Raw genomic sequence first — 15072 nt, forward strand, 5'->3', positions numbered from 1 at the left:
AAAGACAGCATAAACTCACACTACAGTGAGTTACAGCAATAATGTAATAATCCTTCAATTTTTGATATAAACATATATTCTCCCTGTTGCTGCTAGATTTAACCCATTAAACCCATGTGGAGTTGACTACTTCGTCCACCACTGTGACCATGACAAGACAAGACAAACAGTAGTAGCATGTACAGTAGCAGGTTGAAAATGAGATAAATGATTGGACAATTTGGCCAGTGTAAGTAAAAAGGTCTTATAAGTCCTTAAATTGTCACTTCACTGTCACTTCACTGTCAATCAAATGATGGCACCAGTAAGCACATGGATTAGATTCCAGACACTGTTATTGTGGAGACACAGTACCCAGTCAGCTTTTATTGTGGAGTACCCAGCACTCAGCCAGCTTTTATTGTGGAGACCCAGCACTCAGCCAGCTGTTATTGTGGAGTACACAGCACTCAGTAAGCTTTTATTGTGGAGTACCCAGTCAACAGGCTGAATCACACATAGTAGGGTCGGGGGATATCTTCAGAAATAGTGTCATATCCTGGAATAAATTCCTTACCAAAACATTTCTTCACCAATGTGTTTGTAAAGGTGTCTAGTGATAGCCTCGCAAGCCATCCCGAGTTACGTCATCACCAATGTGCTTCCTTTCTCGGTCTGGTGTCCCTCCCATCGAGTCTCTTTATGAGAATTTTTAGGTTCAATTTCCAATCAAAAGGCTGCATTACGAGCGAACCCGCCTCACACCGCTCCTGATTGGTTGAGCGGCTGCTACAGCTCTCGCATTTTGTAAATAAACATGGCGGACCCCATGTCCGATGCGAGTTCACAAATCGCAAATAAAAGCTGCATTAAGCGAAGTTTTATCTGAAATCAACGGATCATAACTTAAAAACGAACAACAGTTTGCACCTTTGGAATTTCTGTCTGGAAAAGACGTATTTGATGTACTCCCGCCGACAATGTTTTGATGCGCTGATGACTACTGAATGGACCTGTCAGTCAAAGTTAGTAACTACGTCATCGCGTAATGCATTGTCTATGGAGAACTCCCAGACTCTCCTTTTGGAGAGTCTGGCTGTTGCGAGGCTAGTCTAGTAACACATCTCACAAAGACTGAAATTCAGTTTCCCTATAGAAGAATCTGTGACAGCTGCTGAAAGTTGGGGTCCCATTAAATTAACTATACAGGATAAAACACACCAAAATAAATATGTTTAAAGTAGCATGTGGGGTCAAACTAGTTCTTTTTTTTTCAATGGATTCAGAATCATGAAAACCCCCTAGTTTGACCCCTCACATCAGTGTTGTTTGGTTTTAGTCCAGTTTTAGTCAGTAGTTTTAGTCAAAAAGAAAAATGTGTCTTTAAATAAATAAATGAAACACAGTCAATAAGGCAAACCTTTTATGTCTGCGACCCCCAAAATAATCATATTTTAATTGGGGACCCCCCCACCCTGACGAGCACTAAGAGTTGAAGCATAACATTTTGTATAACACGGTTTCTATTGTGAAAATATAGCAGATCTACATGTTCACAACCCCTCACGTTGTGAGGCATTGTGAGCATGTAGATCAGCTATTTTCACAATTTCAGCCTCTAATATTTGACAATTTGACCCTTTGTCAATTTAATTATATCATTTCAGAGGTAAAAAAAAAGTCCTTACGTTGTCACTTTAGATATGTAGTCTACATAAACCCTCAATACACTGTATGTTTGGGGGTTTGGGGACCCCCCAAAATCATTTTGGGACCTCTCTGGGGTCTCGACCCACAGATTGACACACGCTATTGATGCTATGTTGTTGCCTGCCTGGCTGCAGTGTGTACTGTGCTGTGTCGAGTGCACACTGCATAGTAGTGATGAAGTAGAGGTCTTGTTAAAAAGTTTTAGATTAAGACAATTTGCTTGCATTGCGATGCATCTGCGTGCCGTTCTGCATCGATGCAGTGACGTTACATAATTGTTACTTTTAGCCTACGTTTGTTGTTGTTTTTCCTCCTCAAGAACGTGGCTAAATCGTTAGCATGCTAGCGCTTTAGCCCCGTTCCTTTAGCCTTGGAGGAGAGGAATGAAATCATTAGTCAGAAAGTTTTCAAAGCAGAGCATCCACCAATCATGCGGTTTACAACAGGTTGTACCGGGCGGGCGCTACTTTATATCAAGTATCAACGGCTGCGTTGCCTCTCCACTACAGTCACTGCTATGCCAGTGCCTGCTTGCTTTCTATGCATCTTTGATCCAAAATATGACGGAACGGACGGAATGGCAGAAAAATGGACATGCATTTTGACTTCGTCCACCCACTAACATTTTCGTTTAGTCTCGTCTAGTCAACGAAAACACTCATTCGTCTCGTCATATTCTAGAACAGTCCCAGTCCGTCCCTGCCGTTCTAGAACATGCAGTGACGCACCACTGATGAGAGAAACACTTTGTTACCAAACAGTTGTCACCTGTGTCACCGTTTGGATTAAGTCTCCACCAGCCGGTGTAGCCCACATGGGATTCATCAGACCACATCCATGTCCTCCACATAGAGGTTGTTGAAACCAATCCAGGTCAGAGAGGCCAGCGGTGCCTGGTGGTGGATCAGGTCCTCCACAAAGTTGTCCTCCATCTCGCTGTGGATGGACACCAGGTTGCCACCTGTATAAGTATAACCATTTGTGTTATACAGATCCTTCTCGAAAAATGTGAATATTGTGTAAAAAAAAAAAAAAAAGCATTGCAGGTGCCATAGCGCCCCAAATCATAACTGACTTCGGAAACTTCCCACTGGACTCTGACTTCAGAAGGTTGACATTTCTCTATTATAAATCCTTGTTTTGAGTGGTCTTGTGTAATATTGTAATATTTTGAAATATGGACTTTTGATATTCATGAGCTGTATGCCATAAAAATTCAAAGTTTTACAAAAAAAAAAGATTTGAAATAATATCATTGTTGTCGTTGATTCGTCACCTTTACAACGAGGTACAGGTTGTAAGCATCGGGCGTTCGTGGAATGAGCACCACAGCCAAACATGTGGGTAGTGCCGATCCAAAATGTGCCATACATTCGGTCCATTATATCCCCCCTTTAATTATGCCAAATGGTAGTGTTTGATATCATTGTTATCGTTGATTTGTCACCTTTACAACGAGGTACAGCCACACACGTTTGGCTGTGTAGCTCATGCCTCGAATGCCCGATGCTTACAAGCTGTACCCCACTTTAAAGGTGACAAATCAACGATAAAAATTATATAAGACAATACAAATTGTTATTATTAAAGGGGAGATAAATGGACCGAAATCAAGTGTCCCTTCTTTTTGTGCTGAGTTTATCTATCTTATCTGTCTACCTACCTTCAGACATGCAGTTCTTCTCTGCATCGTGCCAGGACAGGTCTGAATGTACGAAGTTGTAGCAGCGACCGTTGAAGCTGAACCAGAACTCTGGACAGTTTCCACGCTCCAGCTTGACCGCAGCAGCAAAGGGCCTGGCATGCACTGTGCCTACACACATACACATACACACACGCACACGCACACGCACACGCACACACACACACACACACACACACACACACACACACACACACACACACACACACACACACACACACACAGGGGGTAAAGAAAGACAGAAAAGAAAACATGTCAAAAGACAAATCTAAAGATATCTACAAATCTAGGATATCTATAGCATAAATATGGATATGAATATTTGAAGTTTTCCAGAAAACAGGATTTAGATATTATATCTATATCTAGCCTATATTTAAATAACTCTTATATTAACCTAGCGCCATGAGGCCTTTTAAAGAACCTTATATTAATCTACCTAGTGCCATGAGGCCTTTTAAAGAACCTTATATTAAAGGAGTAGTTCACCCCCAAAATGACTTTTTTTTCTATTGATTACTCATGCCATGGAGAGTTGAGTTCAATAATATTTTTAGTTTTTTGTCACATTCCTAAGACAAAAATGTGATAACAATAAATTTACCCCCATTCATTTCGGATGGTGACCCGTTTCGAAACGGGTCACCATCCGGAATCAATGGGGGTAAATTTACTCAAATCAAATTTTTGTCTTAGGAATGTGACAAAAACCAAAAAATATTATTGAACTCAACTCTCCATGGCAGTGTTTCTCAAATGGGGGTACGTGTACCCCTAGGGGTACGCGGAGGTACTCCAGGGGGTACTCAGAAAATGCCCCAAAAAAAGAAAACTAGTATAAATCATGCTTGTTCATAGTTAAAGAATTAACTACAATTGAATTAGGAGGGGAAAAAGCATTTACTGTTATGTTTAATGAAGACACATGGAGAAACTTGATATGAGCTTGAGTTGTTAACCCAAATTACATGGTACTACAGTAGGCAACTGGGATATGTGTTTTAAAGTTGTTTGGAAGTTATTGACATGAAAACTTGACTGAAATGTTATGACCACAGTGTTGAAAACGAGAAAAGGAGGCACCATTTGAAACTCCTTCACCCCATTTCCATTTGTTATTTTATGTTATGAAATGGGGGGTTATCATAGCATCATATTTATATTTTAATTGCAGTTTTATAAGCAAAATGTTGTCGGGTAAAGGGGTACTTGGATTCAGAAATCATGGAAAGGGGGTACTCAAGCCAAAAAAGATTGAGAAACACTGCTCCAGTAATCAATAGAAAAAAAGTCATTTTGGGGGTGAACTACTCCTTTAATCTACCTTTTAAAGAACCTTATATTAATCTACCTTTTAAATAACCTTATATTAATATACCTAGTGCCATGAGGCCCAGCCAGCACAGGAGTTGAGGAACCAGCTTCATGTCAGCCTGAGGTGGTCTCTGGGTCACTGGAGGTTGGGTCAGTGGAGGTTGGTTCAGTGGAGGTTGGGTCAGTGCATGAGGTTGGTTCAGTGGAGGTTCGTTCAGTGGAGGTTGGGTCAGCGTCTTCCAGAAGGGTAGTGTGTTTCTGCGTGTCTGTGTGTCTTTTTATCCTCTCCACATGAGGGTGGAGTTCACAGCTGGTATCATCTGATTAGCCATGAATCATTCACATAATTATTCATTCTGCCAACCTTTTTCCACAAACACACGCACGCGCACGCACGCATGCACGCACGCACGCACGCACGCACACACGCACACACACACACACGCACACACACACACACACACACACACACACACAGGTTTGTATACATCACTTTTGGGGAAATTACATAGACTTCCATTCATTTTCTGTGGCCTTACCCTAACCTCTATCCCTAAACCTAACCCCTAACCCTAACCCTAACCATAACCTTAACCTTAACCCTAGCCCTGAATACATGACTCTCATATGCATGAGAGTCATGCTGTGCCCTTAACATGAGGACCAGTCGGGAATCGAGCCCTCAACGGTTTGCACTAGGAACGTCAGATTTCAAAAATAAAGCGATTACCCAAGCCAACTTTGATAACGATTTGACGCCGTGCAACGTTCATTACACGCCACTGCCGGATTGTTGAATAAAAAGCATTTTTGTCCGAAATTATTTTGCTTAACATAGGACTTCCGCCTCTAGTGGACAGTCGCGTCATCTCCGGTTGATCATTGTAGTGAACGGAGATGATGCGATGACGCATCATGAGGAATGAGGAAAATGGGATGAGGAAAATGTTGAGATAACAGCCATTTGGTTAGAACTGACTGAGAATAACTCCAAATATCATCAAATTATTTCACGGCAGCCCTGGACTGCCGTCACGGCACCCCAGGGTGCCCCGTCACCCACTTTGAAAAACCCTGTTCTAGATAGTCAGTGTGCCATGTCGACATAAAATGTAATGACACGCCATCAAAATTCAGACATATTTCGATTGTCAGGACATCATACTGATCATTAGACTCAGATCAATAGACCATATTCACACCGCGGCCATCTTGGATCACATGACTTCCTGGGGTAGCAGCCTGCATTACAAACCATTGTGAACAATGGAGCGATGGTCCCAAAATATGAGTTCTATTCAACCAATTTCTTTTTACCAAATTGACAAATGGGCAGATGACAACATTATTAAATAAAAGGGTACATCCACAATATTCATGGTAGTTAGGTTGCAACCTTACTGTGTACAAAGACTTGCTATCTGTGCAGTGCTTGCTCCACTATCATATTAACTATTTGTTGTTAGATTGTTTCTGATTAATATGCAAAAATCACAATACAGTAATATTAACTACCGGTATATGATGGCAGAGCAAGCACTAGTCTGCATACTATAGCAAGTATTTGTACAGAGTAAGACTGCAACCTAACTACCATGAATATTGTGGATATACCCCTCTAGTTAATCATTTGGGGATGTTGATGTTGTCATCTGCCCATTTGTCAATTTGGTAAAAAGAAATTGGTTGAATAGAACTCATATTTTGGGACAATGGCTCCATTGTTCACAATGGTTTGTAATGCAGGCTGCTACCCCAGGAAGTCATGTGATCCAAGATGGCCGCGGTGTGAATATGGTCTATAACCCACCTATCTCCCCGACTCCCTCCCCAGTCAGAGTTCAGAGTTTTACTGACTGTAGAATTATGTGCAGGATGTAATTTGCTGTAAATTAGGTGACTTAATTTAATTGACCATGTTTAAAACAATATTTGATTTTTTTTTAATCCTCTCTCTCTCACACTATAGGCTGGGGGGGGGGGGGGCTAGCCTATATACTGTAACTAGACAATATACTAGACAAAAGAATATCTAGTATATAACATATAGCCAACTGGATATTGAGCAATCAAATACAACTTGTTTATCCAATTCTCAGATCAATATGCTTCTTTTCCATGCATTAGCTAACTAGCCAAAGTTCTGACACATTTTGGCACTAATCATGTTCATACTCCGCTTGTTGGTGGTGAGAACTGTACGCTAACTTATACAATTCATGGATTGTGTAGTTGTGTGGTTTTCATTTATGTTGTCGGTAAAATTTGTGATATTAAAAGCTTGTGTATTTATTAAGGCTGGGACTTTAACTGATTAATTGCGATTAATTAATTACAGAAAATTAACGCGATTAAAAAAATTAACTCATTTTAATCGCACTTAGTTTTTGCACCACAGAACCTTCAGTTTCGGGCATACCGATCATAGCGATGCACCAACCAAGAAGAGACAACAAACGCAAAGGGAGAAGTAGCCTATCAGAGCGCTTTGCTTGGCCCAGTGGATGCCAAATTAGATTCACTCGTACAACAACATGTGTTATACTTGGGAATAAAATGCTTCTCAGGTCAAATATCGATGTGCGATTAAAATGCGATTAATTGCGATTAATTAATCACAGAGCCTGTAATTAATTAGATTAAAAAATGTAATCGCATCCCAGCCCTAGTATTTATATGTGCCGCCCTCGACCCAACGAGTCGGCAGAGTATCTGTGCTCGCGTTGGTTGTGGGGGCTGGTCTGGACAAGATGCCAGGGCTGAATTTTAGTCCCAGTCCGTCCCTGCCCGCAGAGAAGCAAAATGGAGCGTCTATGCTGCATAGACTTCTATTCTATGCTGAAACATAAAAACAGCGTTTATCTCTGAATAAGGTGCAAAGAACGCCAGGGAAGCAGAGATCTGCTTGTTTTCACGGCGACACTATACCGCGATGCACACGCACGAAGCTTCCGAGTCCCTTCAAAATAAAGCGTAAGTGAACGGCGGCACCAGCAACAGCTAGAAATGTTAGAAACCTTGGCGGCCATTGTGTTAATATTGATAACATAATATCCTTAATAATGTCCTTAATATTGACAATATAGGAATCTCCATATATGGGCATAAAACATACGTAAGTAATGCCAAGCAGGGCCTTGGTGAGTTAGGGCCTTGGTTTGATGCCTGTGGATCTCCATATATGGGCATAAGGGGCTACCCTAACATTTTCGGCCTGGGATTTATGACATCAAACATCTCCATGTATGGGCATAAAAGTTTTTTTCTTTTTCTGGGAATGACCATATATGGACTTTTTATTTTATTTTATCCTTTATTATTTATTTAATATGTATCCATATACATACAATAGTTATGCCCATACATGGAGATCCCTATCTGAACCAGCCACACAGATATGGGCCATGCCTTTGCCACCTGGACAATATTTGGGGTATTTTTCTGCTTTTTATTGACAGTAGGCTGGCAGGAAATGGGGAGAGAGATGGGGACTTGAGGTCGCAAGTCAGGACTTGAACCTGTGACGCTGCAAAAGATGGATTACCAGCCTAGATGTCTGGAACACTACCCATGTGTTCTAGAGCAGCAGTTCATTTTCAGTACTGTGTGGTTCCATATATGAACTTTTATACCCTGAGAAATCTCGTAGCTTGTCTGACGCTTGTCTGACTGTCAGTACAGGAAGTGATGTCACGTGACATCCTTTGTATGCCCACATAAGAGTCATTCTGTACCACATCACTGTGACTCACTGACATCACGTGACATCACTTCCTGTACTGACAGTCAGACAATACTGACAGTCAGACAAGCTACGAGATTTCTCAGGGTATAATGCGACCTTCGGTCGCAATAAGTGGGTTCAAACAAAACATATGTTAATTATATATACTTTGGCTATTTTATATATTTTATACATTAGAACACTTTTGAAATGGGACATTCTGCATAATAGAGTACCTTTATTTTTGGTATTTTAAGTAGCCTACATTTCGATGCAAATATGTTTATACTTTTATTACTTTTTATTACTTGAGTAAATGCTGAATATTGTGGTACTTCTTCCCCCCCTAAACTCCAGTCATCTTCCATTCATGTTTTTTAAGTCACAGATCCAGTGTTCAGCCCTGGTGTCTGATGCCAGGTTTCTCTGGCCTGTGTCCTAACCATAGACTGTAGAAAAACATGGACGAAGCGAAGCCATTGGTTTCTATGCAGCGCAAATGGCCCTTTCTACCCCTTGGAATGGGTGTCGCCATCATAGAATTGTAAAAGCATCAGAGATGCTATTGGCTGCCAACGGTCACGTGCAACGCAGGGATACATGGGAGAATGTGGTCGGAGCCTCCCGAAATACAGCACACGAAGAAGAACACAGCCGGCTGGTATCCACGCCTCCCCCCCCCCCCCCCCCCCCCCCCCCCCCGCAACTTTATCATTTATTTTAAAATACACATTTCGACAAAACATATATGATGGTGATTGAAAGGCATTTTTTAACTAGCGATAGGAACCATACAGTATTCATGAAAATGTTAATTAAGGTTAGAAAACGAAAGGGGAAAATGAATGGGATCCAATGGTGGGAAATTCTTTTTGCAACCGGCCGGGGGGGAAAACAGCGCAACTAGCGGCCAATCATAGGAAGTTTTAGTTCCGTATTGGAGTCATTTTAAATCGGCAGAACTATGCCCCTGGTCCTAACAAGGCTCCAGCAGGAGCAGTGTGTTTGTTGATTTATTGAACATGTTGGCTTTGTGACAGCTTTTACTGGAGGCTACCGGCTGCCGTCAGGCTGTCTTCAAGCACTACTCCTTTTCCCAAAAGAGAGTCGAGTTTTAATGAGTTTTTAAATTAGAAAATGCTGTCGCTGTCGCTTTCTGTTCACTGTCACTAAAAGACAGTACAACACGAGACGGGATGTTATCTCCACATCACATTGATGGATTGATTGAAGACTTTATTAGAAGTTTGCATAAGGTACATGACCACCAGTACAGTTCACTGTAACTAAAAGTATAAGCACCACAAGAAAGCTTTTGGGTTTGTTTCAATTGGAATCCTTTTTTTAACTCATACTGATAAACATTGTCTGCGTTGTATTTACCTCTGAAATGCAGGCTCTTTTTTCCAGTTAGATTATTACCACTGGGCACTTTACTGTGTTTACTATACTGTGCTTGTCTATTTCAACGTGTTGTCTGCTCTGTAAGTAATACATTGCATTGGTTAGTGAGACACTTGAACCCAAGGGGGGTCCAGGGGAAAAATCCACCTAAAATGCATGCCCAAATTTTAACAGTTGTGGACACAAAACTACAATGATTGTGGCTACTCTTGACTAACCAAATGTAAGCTAAGCCCTGAAAAATTACAAATGCAGTGTAAAACATCACATTTCTCTTACCAAATTGTAATGCTGTGATCACTTACTAGGGAAAAGAGGATTGAAAAAGACCTCCGCCTATGGAAAAAATGTATTCTGAATAGTGAAAAAGACTCAAGACCTCATTGGAGACATTCCAAATTCCACTTTTGGAGTTCGCCCTCCCTCATTAGTGTGCATGTTGGCTCACTGGAAACACTCTACTACACCAGTGGTTCTCAAATTGACGTCCAGGGACCGTCCTGGTTCCTTGAGGGGGTTAGTCCTTATAGGGGTGTACCTCACAAATTGACCCGTAAGGGGTCCAAAGTTTGAGGATCTAAAAGCAGAGCCTTCAGACAGGTCCAAGTCTCATTATTAGTGGCCAAGGGCCACGAAGTGGCCAAAAGGCCACTTATTGATATTGGACTTCAGCACTATTATTAGTGGCCAAGGCCACGAAGTGGCAAAAGGCCACTTATTGATATTGGACTTTCCCATTATTGTGGGCTCGCCTATAAGGCGAGCACACTTTAGATATTGTCATTATTGTGGGCTCGCCTATAAGGCGAGCACACTTTAGATATTGTCATTATTGTGGGCTCGCCTATAGGCGAGCACACTTTAGTTATTGTCATTATTTATTTATCTATCAGGCAATCAGTAGACGGGATCTTCGGTTCCTTTCTACTCCTACATACTTAGTGAGAAAATGAAAATAAAAACATCAATGTGTTCAGTTTACAGTGGCGAAGTGTGCTATTATTTTTTATAGCAATCGGCCAAATGGTGGCGCTGTAGGAAGCCTTCGAAAGTGCGATCTTTGAACAGGTATAGCTCATGCTGTGTTATACATACAGCCATGAAACCTGTATACACTTATGCGTCTCCTCATGCCGAACAACTTTTACCCTCTAACTTTTGACCTCTGACCTTTAGGTCTCCCACAATTCGGAATAATATGAAAAACAGTAAAAATCTATCTCCTCCTGGGATTTTCGCGTCAAGTTCACAAAACTTTTTTCACATGAACTTTGGACCAATACGGTCAGATTGATCAACCAGATTTTTTTTAAAGTGAAACATAATTTTTTAATAATTCAATTAATATTGCGGTTTTATGCAAATTATTCTTCTGCCTCTAAATCATACATGCAAAGTTACACGTTCATGGCATTTGGCAAAGATGTAGAGGGTTAGTCAAAGCATCACTGAAACCAATTTTATTCCAATCGGCCAAAGGGGGGCGCTATACGAAGCGTCTGAAAATTCAAACTTCAAACGGGCATAAGTCATGACTCGTTTCGTTTGAAGACATGCAACTTGTTACACGCGTGCTTTGACTCAAGCGGAAGACATCTGTGTCGTTGTTAAGTAAGCTCCGCCCTTCAATTATCCGCCATTTTGAGCAGTTTGTAAAACGCGTAAACCCGCTTTTATTCTGGAATTTTCGCATCACGTGCACAAAACTTTTTTTACGTGAACTTTGGACCGATATCTAAAGATCTGTCAGATCGGATTTCTTTAACATTGAAACATGCTTTTTTAAATAATTCAAACAATATTGCATTTTTATGCAAATAATTCTTCTGCCTCTAAAACATACATGCAAAGTCACATTTTCATGACAAAATAGTGTAGAGGGTTAGTTCAAATATCACTGAAACCAATCTTACCCCAAATGGCCAAAGGGGGGCACTATATAATTTTGAGCAGTTTGTAAAACGCTTAAACCCGTTTTTATTCTAGGATTTTTTTTGCAATTTGCATGAAACATTCTACACGCAATCTAAGGACCTTTATCTAACATGCCTATGAAGTGCACACAAAAAATTATAAAATAATAATAATAAATATAGCTGCAAGCAGCGATAAAGTGGCCAAAGCCAAAAACACCTCAAATCATGAACACAGCCTGGGATGTGCGTGAAATCTTGCAAGCACATTCCCAATAGGTCAAGGAACAGATACCAACCTTCTCACATTGGCCTGTTATAGCGCCACCAGCGGGTCAACTTTTGCACAACACATTTTTGGAACAAAATGGACCAATCTTTGACGTCAGTAACGTCAAAGAGAGCACTGCCTGCGATCTTGACATTTTGTGCTTTTATAGCCATTATTTTCTGGCTTGAAGCGAGCCCACAATTGTTTCGAAGGAACAATATTTTTCTAGTTGTGGGCTCGCCAGTACCTGGCGAGCACACTTTAGATATTGTCATTATTTATTTATTTATTTATCTAGTAAGTAGACGGGATTTTCGGTTCCTTTCTACTCCTACATACTTAGTGAGAAAATGAAAATAAAAACATCAATGTGTTCAGCTTACTGTGGCGACGCGTGCTATTACTTTTTACAGCAATCGGCCAAATGGTGGCGCTGCAGGAAGCCTTCGAAAGTGCGATCTTTGAACAGGTATAGCTCATGCTGTGTTATACATACAGCCATGAAACCTGTATACACTTATGCGTCTCCTCATGCCGAACAACTTTTACCCTCTAACTTTTGACCTCTGACCTTTAGGTCTCCCACAATTCGGAATTATATGAAAAACAGTAAAAATCTATCTCCTCCTGGGATCTTTGCGATACGCGCATGAAACTTTTTTCACATGAACTTTGGACCAATACGGTCAAACTAGTCTCGGCGGATTTCTTTTAAAGTGAAATATATTTTATTAATAATTCAATCAATGTTGCGGTTTTATGCAAATTATTCTTCGGCCTCTAAATCATACATGCAAAGTTACACGTTCATGGCATTTGGCAAAGATGTGGAGGGTTAGTCAAAGTATCACTGAAACCAATTTTATTCCAATCGGCCAAAGGGGGGCGCTATACGAAGCGTTTGAAAATTCAAACTTCAAACGGGCATAAGTCATGACTCGTTTCGTTTGAAGACATGCAACTTGTTACACGCGTGCTTTGACTCGAGCGGAAGACATCTGTGTCGTTGTTAAGTAAGCTCCGCCCCCCGATTTTCCGCCATATTGAGCAGTTTGTAAAACGCGTAAACCCGCTTTTATTCTGGAATTTTCACTCCACGTGCACAAAACTTTTTTTACGTGAACTTTGGACCGATATCTAAAGATCTGTCAGATCGGATTTCTTTAAAATTGAAACATGCTTTTTAAAATAAATTCAATGAATATTGCAGTTTTATGCAAATTATTCTTCTGCCTCTAAATCATACATGCAAAGTAACATGTTCATGGCATTTGGCAAAGATGTAGAGTGTTAGTCCAAATATCACTAAAACCAATCTTACCCCAATTGGCCAAAGGGGGGCGCTATATCATTTTGAGCAGTTTGTGAAACGCTTAAACCCGTTAGGATTTATTTTTGCAATTTGCATGAAACATTCTACACACAATCTAAGGACCTTTATCTAATATGCCTATGAAGTGCACACACACAAAAAAAATAATAATAATGAATATAGCTGCAAGCAGCGATAAAGTGGCCAAAGCCAAAAACACCTCAAATCATGAACACAGCCTGCAATGTGCGTGAAATCTTGCAAGCACATTCCCAATAGGTCAAGGAGCAGATACCACCCTTCTTACATTGGCCTGTTATAGCGCCACCAGCGGGTCAACTTTTGCACAACACATTTTTGGAACAAAATGGACCAATCTTTGACGTCAGTAACGTCAAAGAGAGCACTGCCTGCGATCTTGACATTTTGTACTTTTATAGCCATTGTTTTCTGGCTTGAAGCGAGCCCACAATTGTTTCGAAGGAACAATATTTTTCTAGTGACAATATCTAACCGTCATATCAAGTTCTCCTCAAAACTTCGGTTCCTTTCTACTCCTACATACTTAGTGAGAAAATGAAAATAAAAACATCAATGTGTTCAGCTTACTGTGGCGACGTGTGCTATTACTTTTTACAGCAATCGGCCAAATGGTGGCGCTGTAGGAAGCCTTCGAAAGTGCGAACTTTGAACAGGTATAGCTCATGCTCTGTTATACGTACAGCCATGAAACCTGTATACACGTATGCGTCTCCTCATGCCGAACAATTTTTACGCTCTGACTTTTGACCTCTGATCTTTAGATCCCTCAGAATTTGGAATTATATGAAAAACAGTAAAAATCTATCTCCTCCTGGGATCTTTGCGATACGCGCATGAAACTTTTTTCACATGAACTTTGGACCAATACGGTCAAACTAGTCTCGGCGGATTTCTTTTAAAGTGAAATATATTTTATTAATAATTCAATCAATGTTGCGGTTTTATGCAAATTATTCTTCGGCCTCTAAATCATACATGCAAAGTTACACGTTCATGGCATTTGGCAAAGATGTGGAGGGTTAGTCAAAGTATCACTGAAACCAATTTTATTCCAATCGGCCAAAGGGGGGCGCTATACGAAGCGTTTGAAAATTCAAACTTCAAACGGGCATAAGTCATGACTCGTTTCGTTTGAAGACATGCAACTTGTTACACGCGTGCTTTGACTCGAGCGGAAGACATCTGTGTCGTTGTTAAGTAAGCTCCGCCCCCCGATTTTCCGCCATATTGAGCAGTTTGTAAAACGCGTAAACCCGCTTTTATTCTGGAATTTTCACTCCACGTGCACAAAACTTTTTTTACGTGAACTTTGGACCGATATCTAAAGATCTGTCAGATCGGATTTCTTTAAAATTGAAACATGCTTTTTAAAATAAATTCAATGAATATTGCAGTTTTATGCAAATTATTCTTCTGCCTCTAAATCATACATGCAAAGTAACATGTTCATGGCATTTGGCAAAGATGTAGAGTGTTAGTCCAAATATCACTAAAACCAATCTTACCCCAATTGGCCAAAGGGGGGCGCTATATCATTTTGAGCAGTTTGTGAAACGCTTAAACCCGTTAGGATTTATTTTTGCAATTTGCATGAAACATTCTACACACAATCTAAGGACCTTTATCTAATATGCCTATGAAGTGCACACACACAAAAAAAATAATAATAATGAATATAGCTGCAAGCAGCGATAAAGTGGC

At 40.5% G+C, this 15072-nt stretch overlaps 1 protein-coding gene across 1 annotated transcript in view; it reads right to left on the minus strand.

Moving 5' to 3' along the window:
* The window catches only part of LOC308306630 (dermatan-sulfate epimerase-like protein), a gene marked incomplete at both ends in the record, with an annotated part of 76716 nt that overhangs the window by 36841 nt on the left and 24803 nt on the right, over window positions 1–15072 (minus strand). Inside the window, 3 exons of the mRNA XM_080751671.1 lie at window positions 2520–2650; window positions 3353–3502; window positions 4770–4844. Coding sequence (XP_080607797.1) covers window positions 2520–2650; window positions 3353–3502; window positions 4770–4844 — 356 coding nt within the window. The remainder of the gene's footprint in view (window positions 1–2519; window positions 2651–3352; window positions 3503–4769; window positions 4845–15072) is intronic.

The sequence above is a fragment of the Nannobrachium achirus genome, assembly GCF_963921795.1.
Source record: "Nannobrachium achirus genome assembly, chromosome: 21".
Classification (NCBI taxonomy): Eukaryota; Metazoa; Chordata; class Actinopteri; order Myctophiformes; family Myctophidae; genus Nannobrachium; species Nannobrachium achirus.